Genomic DNA, 16,221 nt, shown 5'->3' on the forward strand with positions numbered 1-16,221 from the left:
GGAGCCAGGGCTTTTTCTGAGCAGGAACGCATAAGAACACAGCTCCGGCTTGCTTGGCACCAGGGGATGTGGCCTAATATGCAAATGAATTCCTACTGGGCGGTTTTTTTAAAAAGCCCCATGTGAAACAATGGGGACATCAGGGGGTGTGGCAAATGAGTTCCTGCTGGGCTTTCTCTACATAAAAAGCCCTGCTGGGATCTATTTACAAGCAACCAGATCTGTCTTTCCTTTGAGCTGGGAGCAGCCAGTCATACAAAACAATCTTTATTTACAGACACCAAGGAACCATAAATGGTGAAGGGGGAGAGGAGGGCAAATGCTGAGCAGCAGGCTAGCTGCTCGGCACCCGGTTTGGCCGAGAGAAACCATCACGCAGCTGACAGCTGAGATGGTGCCCAAGGTGGTGGAGAGGTTAGCTGCCATCCCTCCAGAGTCACTCCAGGTCGTTGAGGAGCTGCAGTTCAAAGACCTGCAGGTGTTCCTTCAGCCGCCGGTGGGCGTCCGCCCCGTGCGGCCACTGTTCGCGCTGCAGCTCGCAGATGCGCAGGCGGAGTCGCTGCTCCCGGCGCCGGCAGGCCTGCAGCTGCCGCTGGGCTTTGCCCAAGGCGTCGAGGGCCGCCTCAGCTCTCCGCTTCCATAGCAAGGCACTGCCCACCTGGTAGCTGTGCTCGTTCTGGATGTAGGCCCCGGCTGGGGGAGGGAGGCGCAGCATGTAGAGGGAGAGGGAAACGGGATGGGAGGGGTCCCCCACTGGCTCGGGGAGAGCCGGGGAGGGAGAGGCTTCCTCCTGGCCCGTGGCAGCCGGCGACTGGTCCGGGGGAATGTCTGAGAGGGGGGCCAGGCTTTCCGGCTCTGGACTGGGAAGGACGGGCTGGCTTCGGGGCTCCCCGCTGGTGGGAGCGGCCACGGGGCTCGGGAGCTCTTGCGTGGGGAAGCACGAGATGTCCATGGACAATGGGGTTGACTCTTCCTCCGGGTGAGGGCTGCAGCTGTAAGGAAGGGAACAGAGCCAGGGTCAGGTGGGGAGCATGATGTGCTCCGCACTAAAAATAAAACAGCATCAAATCTAGACAAAGAACAAAACCTAGAGCAGGGGTGGCCAAACTGTGGCTCGGGAACCATGTGTGGCTCTTTCATACATATCATGTGGCTCTCAAGACGCCACCGCCCTGTTGGCTGGCTTGCAGAAGGCACTTTTCTCTTTAAATCACCTCTCCAAGCCAAGCCAGCTGATGGCTTGGAAAAGGCATTAACGTTAAAAGTTGCTTCCTTTCCACCTTTCCCTCCCCCATCTATTTGCCTTTCTTCTCTCAAACATCTGAGGTTCATGTCTTGCAGCTCTCAGACATCTTTTATTCTATGCAGCTCTTACGTTAAGCAAGTTTGACCTAGAAACACAGTGCTGATGGCAAAGGCTGGCTGCTTTCTCCAAGACAGAAGTATACCAGCATGGACCAGTGCAGACAGCACTGGACACAGATACCAGGAGCTGAGCAAGCCTTGGGCAAACAACTTCTCACTGCCTTGCAAGGCTTTATGAGAATAAGAACATAAGAGAAGCCATGCTGGATCAGGCCAATGGCCCATCCAGTCCAACACTCTGTGTCACACAGTGGCCAAAAAATTTATATCTATGTATATGTAAAAATTTATATATATGTATATATGTGTGTGTATATACACACACACACACACACACTGTGGCTAATAGTCACTGATGGACCTCTGCTCCATATTTTTATCTAACCCCCTCTTGAAAGTGGCTATGCTTGTGGCCGCCACCACCTCCCGTGGCAGTGAATTCCACATGTTAATCACCCTTTGGGTGAAGAAGTACCTCCTTTTATCCATTCTAATCCGACTGCTCAGCAATTTCATCGAATGCCCACGAGTTCTTGTATTGTGAGAAAGGGAGAAAAGTACTTCTTTCTCTACCTTCTCCATCCCAATGACACACTGCAACTAAATGAAATGCAATGACACACTGCAACTAACTTTGCCCCAGTGGAATTCTAATTTAGTTCCACTGCTACCCCTCGTGCATTACAGCCCCATTTTCTGTGCATTCAGCTATATGTACCATGTTAGCCATTTCCTGCCCTCCCTTTTTAGGTCTGCCCCTTGCCTCAAGCACCATCATGTCCCCGCAAACAGGCCTCTGTCCCAAGCCTCTTGTCATGCATAGCTGAGAAGCGAGAAAGGCAGGAAACAGAGCAATGGGAGTTAAGGACACAAAGGCAATGGCTCACCTCTGCTTCTGCTGACGCCTCGAGAGTTTGGAGCTGCTTAGCTTGGATTTCCGCCGCGGCTTGGCATGAAGCTCAAATATGGTGGGGACAGCACCTTCCTTGAGCCGATGGTAACCACTAGAAGAAGAAGAGTGAATATTTATACCCCGCCCTTCTCTCTGAATCAGAGACTCAGATCGGCTTATAATCTCCTATATCTTCTCCCCCCACAACAGACACCCTGTGAGGTGGGTGGGGCTGAGAGGGCTCTCACAGCAGCTGCCCTTTCAAGGACAGCTCTGCATGTTTAGCAGTCTCAAAGAAGGTTAGGATCATATTGAGCTTATGTCAAATAAATGACTCTGGAAATTTCTTCAGATGATGAATATGCCACTCGTCTCCAGAGACCCCTCAAAGGAGCTCCCCCCCGGGACTCCCTTTTAGCCAAGGTACGGTAAATCTCCTCAGAGTTTCCTGTGCATATCTTGGACTGATCTCTGACTGAGAAAAGTAGGCAGTAGGCATTAAATTGCCCTCCACTACCCCGAACCGAAGCCCCAGCCTGCTCCCCTTCTGAGAAGCAATTCAGCTTGGCATTTTCCAACCCCAGAAGTCCTACATAGGTCATTGCTAGCCAGCATTCTCCTCAATGGTGATACTGGTACAGGAGGGTGAGGCTTTGTGTGAGCTGCTGGACTCTGGGATGAGCTGGCTGCACATCTATAGCTAACCGGTTGCATTCTGCTTTAACAGAGGAGAGACTGGCGGGCTTCTTCAGCTGTATTCCCCAGGCTCTAAAACTCTGACCCCAGGAAGCCAGTCTTACCCCTTCTCTCCTGGCCCCCCAGAACTCTGTTACAACAGCTCTGCATCTGAAAGCATTTGATGACTGCTACATTACAATCAATTGCCTTCTGTTTGGTCCTCCTGCTGGGTTTTTAAATGATCACTTGCTTTTACTGCTGGTTAATGGTGATTTCTTTTCATTACTTATGTCCCGCCTTTCCAAAAAGTGCTTGGGAGAATCTCATGGAAAAAAACTACCAATCACAAACTGCAGCTCTCCTGCTGCTACTAGCTGCTGTTTACTGGGGGAAAAGAAAGAACTGGTCTTTTGCATCATTTTGTCTTTTATTTGTGAATGCTATTTCAATAAAATGACAGGGTAGAAACTTCCTAAATAAATATTCTTTGCCCAGATCTCTACAACGTGATGCGTTCTGGGTCCAAAGTAAATATTCCTGAGAGTGCAGCCTGTGTTTCTTTGTTGATCCTCCTGTCCCACAAAAGACCATGAAAATAACCCCGTTATACACCAAGCACACAAATACATTTGTCAGTACACCCTCAAGCTTGGTAGGAACCTGGCCTGTCAACAAGGCATCAAGTTTGCTATCACTGAAACCACAGACTGTCACAAGCCCTCTTGGGCTTCCCATTTAGATTGATCAAGATCTTGACTTTTTCAGCATATATGCTGGTATTTACCCCACAAAGCTATAGTATGCAGTTGGGCCTGATTTCCCAGTAGCTTCCTTACCACCACCAACTGAGACAGTAGATAGCCACTATTTTTTTTATTATTATTAATAACCAGGCTCCGTCAGACACCAATTACCTACCTGGTGCCCACCAGTTCAAAGCAAGTCTTCTCAAAGTGCTTGGAGCAAAAGTAAACATACTTGGAGGCAGGGTCCCAGAGACCTTGGCCGCTCATGTCCTTCCGGCGACAGTTCTCCAGCCACATGGCTCGCCGGGGGTTGTCCTTCGGCAGTCTGCAAGAACCACACGAGAGGAATTGCAGTTAGTCTAGCGAGGAAACAGTGCAGCAGGCAAGATAATGGGATGCCCTCAGCCTCAAGAAAATTTGCCTTAAGCTCATCCTAGACGCTTTCCTGTACATAGGGGCGGGCTAGTAATGAATTCTGGGGCTTTGTGCAGAGTAGTCTCATCCAATAGCTCAGTTCAAAGAATTCCAATCAACAGAATTCTGAGTGGGAAAGCGCAGGATGGTGCCAACACTCACCGATGGAAGGAAATGCCACGACTGCGGGTCTCGGGAGTGTCACGGGTGCAGCAGCCAGTGGCAGAGCAGTGACGGGGCATCTGCAAGACAAAGCAGGGTATTTATAATGTGCTCGATCCCAAAGATTCCGTTGAAGTTGCAGACGCAGTTGTCATTTGACCTAAAGAAAAAAACCCAAGTCAGATATGTGAAAGCCCCAGATGCTGTGGGTTCTCTATACTAAGAAAGCTCTCTAATTCTGCAGTTAACAGATTCTGTGACACAATGAGCTAAGTTCTGCAATTGTCGTGCGTGAACCTGCAGTCCGCATGCTGCACCTAACTATAGTTTCATTTGGAGACAGGATAAACTGCCACACAGAGCTATGGAGGTCTAATAACTGAAACATATTTTTAATTGCATATTTGCCTTATCCTTCCTCTTTCCCCCTCCCCAATTCTGAGCAGGTTAGGCCAAGAGATGGATCCCAAAGTCACCCAGTGAGTTTTATGCAAGACATCTGAACATGGATCTTATTCCATACCACCCCACCCCCCCACATCAACACCAACTCTCTTATTCAGCCACCCCTCTGGCTTCCGCGATTTCAATAGGCAATGCCTGTGCAATTTCAAGTCCTTCTGAGAAAGCAACATTGGCAGGCAGATGAATTCAGTGCCGAGCAGCACACAGTATGAATTTTCTGCACTCCCACAGAACATACGCAGCCGCACTCAAGCAATTCAGCCTTCTAGAGAACCATAGTGTGGCTATGATTTGGACCACATCTGTTCTCTGTGTATGTCTCACCACACCCTTGATCACATAAGATGACTTGGAAAAAGATGGACCTGTAGTGTTGTAGGGACAGAACCCCTTCCCTCCAGCATGACAGTAATCGTGTATGGTGAACAGGGATGTTAGAAAAAAGGGAGGGGCGGGGAATATGTAATGTACATACTAACCAAAGCTGAAGAATCAACTTCCACCCAAAATGCTGAGGGGGGCAGTCTACAGTTAAGGCAGATGATACAGAGCTCATGGGGTTGTACTGGTTACACTGTTGCTTTATTTCATTTATGCTCCACCTTTCTCTCCAATGGCAAACCAAAACAGCTGACATTGTTCTCCTTGCTTCTATTTTATCCTCACAACAACCCTCAGAGGTAAGGTTAGGCTGAGAGTGTGTGCCTGACCCAAGGTCACCCAGTCAGCTTCCGTGGCAGAGTGAGGATCTGAACCCGGATCCTAGTCCAACACTCTAACCACTACACTGCGCTGGGTCCGAGTTTGAATCTCCACATGCTGAGAAGATCACTCAGAGCCAGTTTAGTGTAGTGGTTAAATGTGCGGACTCTTATCTGGGAGAACCGGGTTTGATTCCCCACTCCTCCACTTGCAGCTGCTGGAATGGCCTTGGGTTTAGCCATAGCAATTGCAGGAGTTGTCCTTGGAAGGACAGCTGCTGGAGAGCCCTCCCACCCACCTGACAGGGTGTCTGTTGTGGAGGGAGAAGATTGTGAGCCGCTCTGAGTCTCTGATTCAGAAAGAAGGGTGGGGTATAAATCTGTAGTCTTCTTCTTCTAACCATTACACAGCATTGGCTCTAAGTCTGAATCTTCACTCGCTGAGAAGGTGACCCAGGGCCACTCTCTTTCAGCCTAACCTACCTCACCAGCAGCGTTCCCTCTAAGCTGAGATAGGGTGAGCTAGCTCACAAATTTTTGTCTTAGTTCAGGAAGGATGACCCCTGAGCACACTAATTTATGCAGTTGCTCACAACTTTAATGCCAGTAGCTCACAAAGTAGAATTTCTGCTCACAAAACTCTGCAATTTAGAGGGGAAATTTCTCACCACATAAAATGATGAAGGGGGGACCCAGATTATGCCGCACTGAGCTCACTGGAGGGTTTTTTGGGGGAAGGCACTAAATACATAACAATTGACAAGCACGAGCCCCCAGGTCTAACCTTGGGCATCTCAAAGGCTCCCAAGCAGCAGGTGGGGCGAGAGATCTCCCCCCGAGATCCTGGAGAGCCACTGCCGGCCCGAGTAGCTCATCTCGAATTAAACGAGACAGACGGCTACAGGGACGCAGAGGATCCTGGGAAAGGAGTTCCTCAGGCAGAGGCTGCGCTTAATGACGCTAAGCCGGATGGACCAAGGAGGAGCTTCCCGAGGCTGGGACCAGAGTCCCCAAGAGCCCGGCGGGGGGGGGGGGGAGGGGTGCCCAGCGCGCGAAGGGGGCGGAGCTCCAGTAACGGCAGCTCCACAACGGCCTCCGGGCGGGAAGGGGGAGAGCGGCTCCAGGGCTGAGGAGCCTCCGCGCCAGGCGGCTGGGGGAAGCCCGCTGATGCTCACCTCCCCACTCCCATCGCTCAGGGAGCCCCGCCGCCGCGGCCGCCCAGGCTGCCTAGGAAAAAGGAAGTCGCTCCCTCCTCTCGCGAGAAGAGCGGGACGCCGGCGAGACTTCCTGTTCTCGCGAGGCCTTCAGCCCGATCATTACTGTGAATATATGGCTGTTGTTCTTGTTGTGTTTCTTCAATCTAAAACCATTGGGCAGAGCAGCGAGGCTACGAGAGGCTGAGGGAAATTAACATGGCATACTCGCCCCAACTCCTGATCTAAAACGGAGCGGCTTCTTCTTCTGCTCTTTTAAAAGAGACAAGGGTTGGACATAGAGACCTAAAGCTTAGACCAGGGGTGGCCAACGGTAACTCTCCAGATGATTTTTGCCTACAACTCCCATCAGCCCCAGCCAGCATGGCCAATGGCTGGGGCTGATGGGAGTTGTAGGCAAAAAAAACTTCCGGAGAGCTACTGTTGGCCACCCGTGGCTTAGACCGACGCCGCTCCCGCTCCCGGTTCGTCGCAGAGGCTTGCGATTGAAAACCGGAAGTTTAGGGTGCTTGTGAAGTTTAGGGTGCTTTGTCATGTGAAGTTTGTTTTCCCTGCCGCTATGAATTAGGTCCTTTTCCCTTGTATTCCTTTAATGTAAACTAGAAGCCGGCAGTGGCCACTTTTCTGGTCGCGTGCGCGCGGCCCTCTGCCAATCACAAGCTTTGCTGAAGGGTGGTAATTGGACTGTCACTGTACAAAATTTAGAGAGTTCCTTATCCAGCCAGGGCTGTGTTAGAGCCGTGTTTGAACTTGTTCCAAGGCAGTTGCCATAAAACAATACGAAATAAATAAATAAAACAGCATTCTCCGGCCCATAAAAGATGTAAATAAACAAATAAACGTAAATTTTCTTCACTCTAGAAAATACCAGCTGTTCCTACTCCAGGTAATCGCTACCTTGGGATTTTCTACCTCTGAACATGGAGGTTCCTTTTAGTCATCATGGCTAGTAGCCACTGACAGACCTATCCTCCATGATTCTATCTAATCTCTTTTTAAAGTTGCCTATGCATGATGTGGCCATCATGAGAGATGTGTATTCGGGTATATCCGATCCAACTATATTCACATCTCTGAATGATACCTGGGATTTTGCAGGACACCAGGAAATGGGCCACAAAAAATTGTGAAAAAATCCTGGAAATATTGAGAAGTAACTGGGAATATCGGGAGTCAGCATTTTAAGGCTTCCAGGGCAGGTCCCCCCCCCCCCCTTTGAATTTCATTGTGTGTCTCTGTCAGTAGTTTCTTTATAGGACTTGGCTTCAGTTTGTGAGGTTGGTTTGGCTTAGATTCTATGCTTTGGAATTTGTTCTATGGGTCTTGCAACATTGTGTTCTTGTGTGAGTTGGCTTGTAGCAGGGTGGTGCTTTATGGTAGATTCTCTGTTTTGACATTGCCTTAAGAGTCTTGCATTGTACATTAGGTTGGATCCTCTGATTTTACCTTTGTTGGTATTGCAACAGTGTTTCTATTCAGTTTGAATAGGAAGCATCTCTGGCTTGACATTGGCTTAGATTCTCAGGTTGTACATATATTGCGCTAGGCTTCCCATATTGTCCTGCTCTTCTGCTGGGATTACATGATTCTGCATTGGTTCTTTAGGCTTGTTGGTTCTGTCTGCTTTTGGCCAGAGGTTGCCTTGCTTGCTCTTGTGCCTTTGGCTATTCTCCAGCCTCGAGAAAACATAGCATTTCTCCATCACCCCAAAAATGGAGGATGGCTGGGGGCACCTTGTTTAGGGGCCCAGAAGATAGGCTAAGGGCAGGTTACGTCTTTGTCTAATTCATTAGAAATGACAGTTATTTAAAGGAGAGGCATCAGCAGCCTGTTCAAGAGTCAATTTGGTGTAGTGGTTAAGTGCACTGGCTCTTATCTGGGAGAACAGGGTTTGATTCTCCACCTGCAGCTGCTGATGTGACCTTGGGTCAGTCATAACTCTCTCAGAGCTGTTCTGCTGAAGAGCAGTTCTGGAGAGCTCTCTCAGCCCCACCTACCTCACAGGCCATCTGTTGTGAGGAAAGGGAAGGACATTGTAAGCTGCTCTGAGACTTTAAGGGTGGGGTATAAATCCAACCTCTTCTTCTGTAGCTTCAGCTTCATTGCAATTTTGGTGCCATTTGCTCCAAAACCCCCAACCCCTCAAGCCCTCCATTATTCCATAGGGAATGACTCCATAAAGAATAATGGAGCCAAATAATATTGGGATTGGGGGGTGGGGGGACAACCCAGATATAAAGAGCTGGAAAATATTGGTATTTCCAGTTACTCCGTTTCAAAGTTTAAGATTCTTTACGTATTTTAGATAAATATACAGGAAGAAATAACTTGCAAATGGGGCACCTAAGCCATAATGAATAGTTCCCTTCCTGTTGGTCTCTGCTTCTTCTCGTCTCACTCTGTCTGCTTCCCAGTTCTCCTGATTCCATTTTCCTCACCCAACTGTCCACTATATTAAAGTAGCCAGATATAATGCCATATCCTGATGTAGGATATACTTTTAAAAAGATAAATTTGCAACATTGTGGTCTTCATGTGAAATGATTTGATTTATGGAGGATTCTCTGTTTTGACATTGCCTTAGATTCTTGCATTATATATTGGGTTGGATTCTCTGATTTTACCTTTGTTGGTCTTACAACAATGCTTCTATTTGGTTTGCATTAGAGGCCTCTCTGGTTTGTTTTATATTTTTAAAAATATAAAAATAGATATACTTCAATAAAAATTCTAGCTAGGGCTAGAATGGGATGATGGGTTGGTAAAAATCAGTTCCCTCCACTCTTCAGGTAGCTACTGAAAGGATGTGTGTTGAGGCCCTGGTGGAGACGCCTCTGAGAATGGGAATGTCCAACTTCACAGAGTCAAGATATAGTTCAACAATGGGCCGTATTGGTTGAGGCCAAAAGAGAGTCACACCTGTGAGGAACTTGTAATCACTATTTTAAATAACGTTAAGATAAAAAGTAGGAAGAATTAACTAACAGGGTTTTAAAATTTATTTTAAGAAGGTATTTCAAGTATCAATAAGTATTGTATGGTGTCTGGAATTACAAGATAATTAGTTAGCTAAGTATTGCGACCCTTACCAAGTGAGATAGCTACATATTGTTAGGAATTGATTTTTTTAAACCCCCAAAATATGGGAAGCTGGACTGATTGGGAGCTTCTTGCTTGTGACCTGCTTATCTTTGAGGTAAGATACTTGTACGGACTCATGTAATTGCTCTCTTCTATTTATATAGCAATAATGGATTATGTGTGTGTATGTGTGTGTGTGTGTGTGTGTGTGTGTATATATATATATATATATATATATAGTGTTAAGAATGTAATAGATATACTTTAAAAATTAAAATTGAAACAGGGATTCTCTAATACCATCACTTTTGTACCCTCAGCCTAAACACTGAGGTATATCTCTTGCCAGGAATTAAATGATCTGATACAAGAAAGCTAACTAAATACTCAGGGCTTCTCAAATGCACACCTGTATCTGAATCAGGCCTGACTAGAGTCATCCAGAACAGTATAATTTTTTTGGCAGGAGGGGAAGTGAGAAAAACACATTCTGAACATCAGTAAAAACAGTTCCTGTTTTATTAGGAAATACAATATCAAGCACACTGAAAATCAGATCAAATGAGGAGACCTTGAAGTGAAAAACAGAACTGTGAATTACCGGTATATCCCATGACTGGCTTCAGTCTTAGATACCCCTTGGTTATTACAGGATCAGTTCTCCAGTTTGGTACCTCAGGGTGGGATTGGGTGGTTGTCTCCTGTCTTTTGCTATTTTGTGTTCTCCTGATAAATACAACTCTGAGGTGCTTTTCTATCAGAAACAAAACAGTGATCTAGTAAATGCTTCATTTGGAGAGAGAGAACCACAATTGAGAGGATATAAGGAACTCTGAAATCTCTCATGCATACAGAAGTTGTAAGCATGGGTGCAGATGAGCCATGTGCTCCAGCGATTAGACGGCTAGACTCTGACTAGAGAGACTTGAGTTCAAATCCCTGTCACCAACAGAGCTCTCACAGTGGCTTTGGATAAGCCAGAAAGGGCATCACTCAAAGGTTGACAAACCACGACAAATGACAATTTTGTCATGCTTCAAACCACTTCATCTAGATGATGCCTCATCCTCGCTTTAATCTGTAGGTATAAAAAAAGGACAATTCTACACCTGCTGGACTGAATTCCGTGACGGAACAAGTGGGATGCAAAAGATGATCAAAGCAGAAAATGATCATTCTGTTGTCAGAACTGATCCTAAATGAACAGCCAAGAGTCTGTTCACACAAGGAAGCTGAACAGAGATTGGTAATGTGACACAATCAGTATTGCTTTCTTATTACATAAAATATCTGCCCCTAATTACTTGAGAACCCTCCTTTCAGTGGAGCAGCCCTGATAAAGGAAATTGTACAGAGGTAGAGAATGTGAATTTGAGAGAGAGAGAGAGAGAGAGAGAGAGAGAGAAGAGCAGGAAAGAGTAAGCAGGCTTAGGAGTTAAGGGGAAAGAGGAAAAAGAGGAAAAAGGAAGAAAGGGAGAGAAGAAAAAAGAAAAAGAAAGGAGAGAAAGGGGGGGAAAGAAAGAAAAGGGGGAGAAAGTCATTTTCAGGCATCCATTGTGGTAATATGCCATGTATACTGGTCCTCCTGCTTTGTGGTGAGTTGGCCACATATAGCACTCAGGTCCTAAGCTGAGAAGCATTTACTGTGGCATATGGGGAAAGGGACGTTTCATCCACTTTACGTTTGCAATTTCGGAGAGGTTTCCTGTGGTCAGCAGCACTCTCCCCACCCAGCGTTATGTGCACTGAAGTATGCATGCAAGTGGGATTGAGAAATTGCCCCAAAGGAGAGGAGGCAGGCATGCACAGGCAATCCCGAAACAGGGACTCTAAAAAAGACCAGGTGAAAAGAAAGGAAGAGCAAGCATGGCAGCAGGAAAGAGAAGAAAGAAGATTCAAAGAGGGGCCAAATGAGTGAGAGAAGGCAGCTGAGCATGTAAAGGGTGGGGAGGGGGGAAGCGAGAGAAAAATCCAATAGCCAAGCAAAAAGCAGCTCTTCTTTCAATGAACAGCATGACACCAGAATGGGGGAGACAAACTTTGGTGGCCTAAGTGCTGGGAAAAGGGTCTGCCTGTGAAAACTTTGATGTACCAGCAAACCAAATGGGGCAGAAGGTGACATGCCAGACATGCTCAGAGCCTTCTCCTGCATTATTAGCCCCAGCAGGGCTGAGCTCTGGCCCTGGGTGCCATGCGAGATAGGCCTGATGCCCCTGCTTCTTCCTGCACAGACACTCAACCTGCTCCAAGAAGAGTGCAAATGAAGGCACAACAACTAAACCAGCCAGGTATGCCAGAGAAGCCATCCCCAAAATATCCATGCATGCTTCATATAAGAAAAGCATCAAAGCAGGGCCATGCAGCTCTGCCCTCTCAGATGCAGAGAGAGAGAGTGAGTTCAATAGCAGCAACAGAAAGCAGTGAGGAGAAAAGGAGGTGGGCAAAAGAGGAAAGTGCACAAGCAGAACAAAGCAGAGAAAGAGAAATGGCATGAGCCATGTAAAAAAAGAAGAGAGCACAGAACAGAGGATGGAAGGCGTCAAACTAAGAGCCAGCCAAGCAAGAGCATCTGCACAGTTGCCCTTCCGAGATACATCCCAGCCCCTCTTTTTTTGCACTGTCACATACGAGGGAGGCAATGTGAGTGGGGGACAGTTCAGAAATCATCTAAGTAACCTAGCCAGTTCATACTTAAGCATCACTTCTGGAAAGACTTAAAAAAGCCAGGGGCCAAGGAAGCATGATACAGCACAAGGAAAAGAAGAAGAAAGAGGAGGCTAGAAAGGCAGACGTTGTTCAGAGCATCACTTCAAACAGCAGCTGCTGATCCAGTCAATTTCAGAAAAGAGAAAGAGACAGACAGACAGACAGAGAGAGAGAAAGGGAAAGAAAAAGAAAGAAGGGGGAAGGGAAAGAAAGCGGGAGAAAGACAGACAAAGAGAAGAAGAAAGAGCAGGCTAGGAAGGGCAGTAAGTGGTAGTAACTGCCCACTTACCAAGCACTATGAGGACAGCTAGCAGTGGCAGCTTAAAGTTTGTTCCCCACCTGGTACAAGAGGAGAGATTCTTAACTCTTAATTGCTCTGGTCTCACAGAAAATGATGGTGCAGTTGCATGTAGCTGCTGATCCAGTCAATTTCAGAAGAGAGAAAGAAAGAGAAAGACAGAAAGAGAAAGAGATAGAGACAGAGAGAAAGGAAAAAAAAAAGAAAGAGGGGGGAAGAGAGAAAGAAGGAGAAAGAAAGACAATGAAACAGAAAGAGAGACAAAGAAAGTGAGCAAGAAAGAGAGAGAGAAAGGGAGCAAGGGAGAATCAGAGAGAAAGTGTGAGAGAAAGAAAGACAGAAAGAGAAAGAAAAAGAAAAAGAGACAAAGAAAGCGAGAGAGAGAAAGAAAGAAAGTGAGAGATACAGAGAGAAAGTGAACAAGAGACAGAAAAGAGTGAGTGCATGAGAGAGAGAGGCAGGAAGGAAGGAAAGAAAATAAAGAAAAAAGTATGAGAGAAAAAGACAGAGGGAGAAATAAATAAGAAAGAAAGAAGAAGGAGTAAAAGAAAGAAAGAATAAACAAAGGAACAAAAAAGAGTGAAAAGTTAAAAAAAGAGAAAAAGTAAACAAAGGGAGAAACAGAGAAAGCAAGAGAAAGAAAAAGTAAATAAAGGAAGAGAGAGAGAAAGAACAATGAAGTAAGATCAAGTGGGTAAGAAAAAATCTGCAAACCAGTGACACATGCACACATTTAGGGAACCAAATGTAAGAGAGAGAGAGAGTGCAAATGAGACTCAAGAAGAAAGTAATATAACAGAAAGGAAGTAAAAGAAAGTGCAAAATCAGGCAGCCAAGAATGTGATAAAGAACAATGAAGGAGGATAGACAAGAGAGGGAGGTTGCTTTCTTTATGTAAAAGAAAACTGTCCTGGAAAGTGAAAGAAAACCAGGTGAAACAGATGAAATGAAGAGCAATAAGACATCAAGAAGAAATAATGTGAATGTAGTAAAAGAAGACAAGAAAAGAGAAGATGAGACTAGATCCGGGTCCCAGACAATGAGGAAAACAGGCCCCAAGCTAATAAGTATTGTCTGAAATGGCCCACAGAAGTGGCACCACTTCATACATCACCTTTTAAGCCACATACAAAAAAGTAAAAGCCACAATATCAAGCCAAGCACATTTAAGCTCATCAATTTCAGTGCCCAGACTAAAGCACACTTAATTCTGTCTGCCTGAAGCCACCATGGGATCTCGGTTTGGAGCACCTTACAGGGAGGCACATGATTGGCCCATTCAGAAGCCATGCTTGAAAGAGAGCCCTTTAAAGGGACCTAAATGTAATTGTTTCAAAGGTCACTCTCCTCATCCACTCTCCATGTGTTGGCATTGGCAGATCCTTCAGCCTACATAGTGGGGGGGGGGGGGGAGAGAGAGAGAGAAACAGGATCGGGGGGGGGGGGAATAAATGAGGGCAGCAGAGCAAAGAGGGGCAAGCCAGCATCAGAGCAACCGAACACAGAGCAGGCAAGCACACAAAGGCAGAGACTGAAAGCTCAAACCCAATTCGGAAGGCAGACAGGAAGAAGGAGAGATGGTCACTCAGTCCAGGCAACTGCAGAGCTGAGAGAGAAGAGCTGTGGATAGGTGGGGAAAGCAGGGATGGCAGGAAGGGCTGGGCACCTTCTGAAGCCCACAGACCAGCATAAGCCAGTTTGGTGTAGTGGTTAAGTGCATGGACTCTTATCTGGGAGAGCTGGGTTTGATTCCCCACTCCTCCACCTGCAGCTGCTGGAATGGCCTTGGGTCAGCCATAGTTCTCGCAGAGCTGTCCTTGAAAGGGCAACTTCTGGGAGAGCTCTCTCAGCCCCACCCACTTCACAGGGTGTCTGTTGCGGGGGAGGAAGATAAAGGAGATTATGAGCCACTCTGAGACTCGGAGTGGAGGGCGGGGTATAAATCCAATATCATCATCATAAGGCCCATCTGCGACTGGCAATGCTGAATCAGTCTCCCATTTCCCAATGGGCAAAGAGCTAGGCAGTGATAGAGGAAGAGGAGCACAAGATAATTCTACCGTGCTGCCTTCACCAGTCTCTCTGCCCTCTGCAAAATGGGGAGATGGCCCAGATGCATCACGAGGCCCCTCAGACAACCTGCCCACTTTCTGACGGGAGACATGCCAGAAGAAAAAGCAAATTCCTGGCTTCTTTCTAAGCCTGTGGGACACAGGGCTAAAGAAGCAGCACCATCCGCCTAGCTATGATTGGTAGTGGGGCGTACAGGAAGCATGCATCTATGCCGGAGGGGAGGGAGCAGAGCAAAGAGGCAGCAGGTGACAATACAGAGGGTGAAACCCTGAGAGCAAGAGAAAGGGCAACATGGACACCTGAGAGAGGGCAAAGGAGAAAGGCGAAAAAAATAGAGGGGATGCCTGAATAAGAGAGAAATCAAAGCACCACTAGGGGAAACAGGAGAAAGTGAATGGAGAACAAGGCTAGAGCTCAAGCCAAGCAGGAGAGAGCAGAGACCTGCCAAAGTTGCTGCCGCACAATTTGCTCCGGTGCAGCTCTCAAACAGCAGTGGGGAGAGGGGGTGGCTTCAGAGCAATGTTCCCTCTAAGCTGCAGAGTCTTGTGAGCAAAAATTTGTGGGTCAATTTTCCTGAGCTAAGACAAAAATGTGTGACCTGGAGGCTAAAAACTGTGAGCTAGCTCATACTAACTCAGCTTAGAGGGAACAGTTTCAGAGCATCTGCATGACGTCCTTCTCCTTCCAGTCCCCTTCTGTCACCTTCCACTGTTCCACCTACTTTGCTCCAGTGTTTACAGAGCCTGCTTTGATCCAGTCTTTCCAGAATCAAAAAGATCAAAGCAGGACGGCCCGAAGTGTGGACCAGGAAAGAGCCAAATTTCTAAAAAGCCCTTTGGCAACACTGAGCTAGGGAACGGCAGGTGTAAGGCCACGGGGAGGGGAAAAAACAGAACCAGCCAATGTGGATGATCCATTGGTGCAGATCCATGGGCCCCTGTGCCAGCTTCTCCCCACCCCTGTTTTCCCCTGCTTGCAGCCCTCCAGCCTACGCAGGCAGCCAGCAACTGAGCTGCTTTTTGCCTGGCTTGTCTGCTGCTGGTGTCATTGCCAGGTTTGCCTCCGCTTCTCCCACAGCTTTGTCAAAGGGGCTTTTGAGAAGGTGTCTGCGGGCTGCAGCGGGGTCTGTGGGAGGTGGGGTGGGCACTCCAACTCTAAGATAATTGGTGAAGGGGCCCCCAAACTTTTGACTGCCTAGGAGCCTCCACAGGGTTTAATCCAGCACTGCATTGGTGCTGTGAATGCCTCTGCATTTGTGGTGGCCAGGAATAATCCCCACGAGGAAACAGTCAAAGGGGGCTAGACCTCGTGACAGTTTTGCTGCAGTCAAGCCCCTGTAAGAAGACCTCTGCCCTCCTTTTAACTGGGCAACACTTTCTTCTGAAAGCAGCATGGAGTAGCAAGAGCTGGAGATCTACTTCTTGTG

At 47.2% G+C, this 16,221-nt stretch overlaps 1 protein-coding gene across 3 annotated transcripts; it reads right to left on the reverse strand.

Annotated features, from left to right (window-relative positions):
- Nucleotides 1–226: 226 nt before the first annotated feature.
- Nucleotides 227–6,868, reverse strand: THAP7 (THAP domain containing 7). 3 transcript variants are annotated; one of them, XM_060255700.1, is made up of 5 exons: nt 6,599–6,868; nt 4,258–4,337; nt 3,854–4,006; nt 2,253–2,369; nt 227–992 (listed from the first exon to the last, which is right to left on the reverse strand). In XM_060255700.1, exons 2-5 carry the CDS (start codon nt 4,335–4,337, stop codon nt 437–439), a joined length of 906 nt encoding a protein of 301 aa, XP_060111683.1. In that variant the 5' UTR covers nt 6,599–6,868; the 3' UTR covers nt 227–436. The 3 variants fall into 3 exon arrangements, with proteins under 3 accessions (XP_060111683.1, XP_060111685.1, XP_060111684.1); XM_060255702.1 differs by having other exon boundaries at nt 3,914–4,006; nt 6,599–6,688; XM_060255701.1 differs by lacking the exon at nt 6,599–6,868 and adding an exon at nt 6,178–6,201 and having other exon boundaries at nt 3,914–4,006.
- Between the last annotated feature and the right edge of the window lie 9,353 nt (nt 6,869–16,221).

The sequence above is a fragment of the Heteronotia binoei genome, chromosome 15 (genome assembly GCF_032191835.1).
Source record: "Heteronotia binoei isolate CCM8104 ecotype False Entrance Well chromosome 15, APGP_CSIRO_Hbin_v1, whole genome shotgun sequence".
In the NCBI taxonomy this organism is placed as follows: Eukaryota; Metazoa; Chordata; class Lepidosauria; order Squamata; family Gekkonidae; genus Heteronotia; species Heteronotia binoei.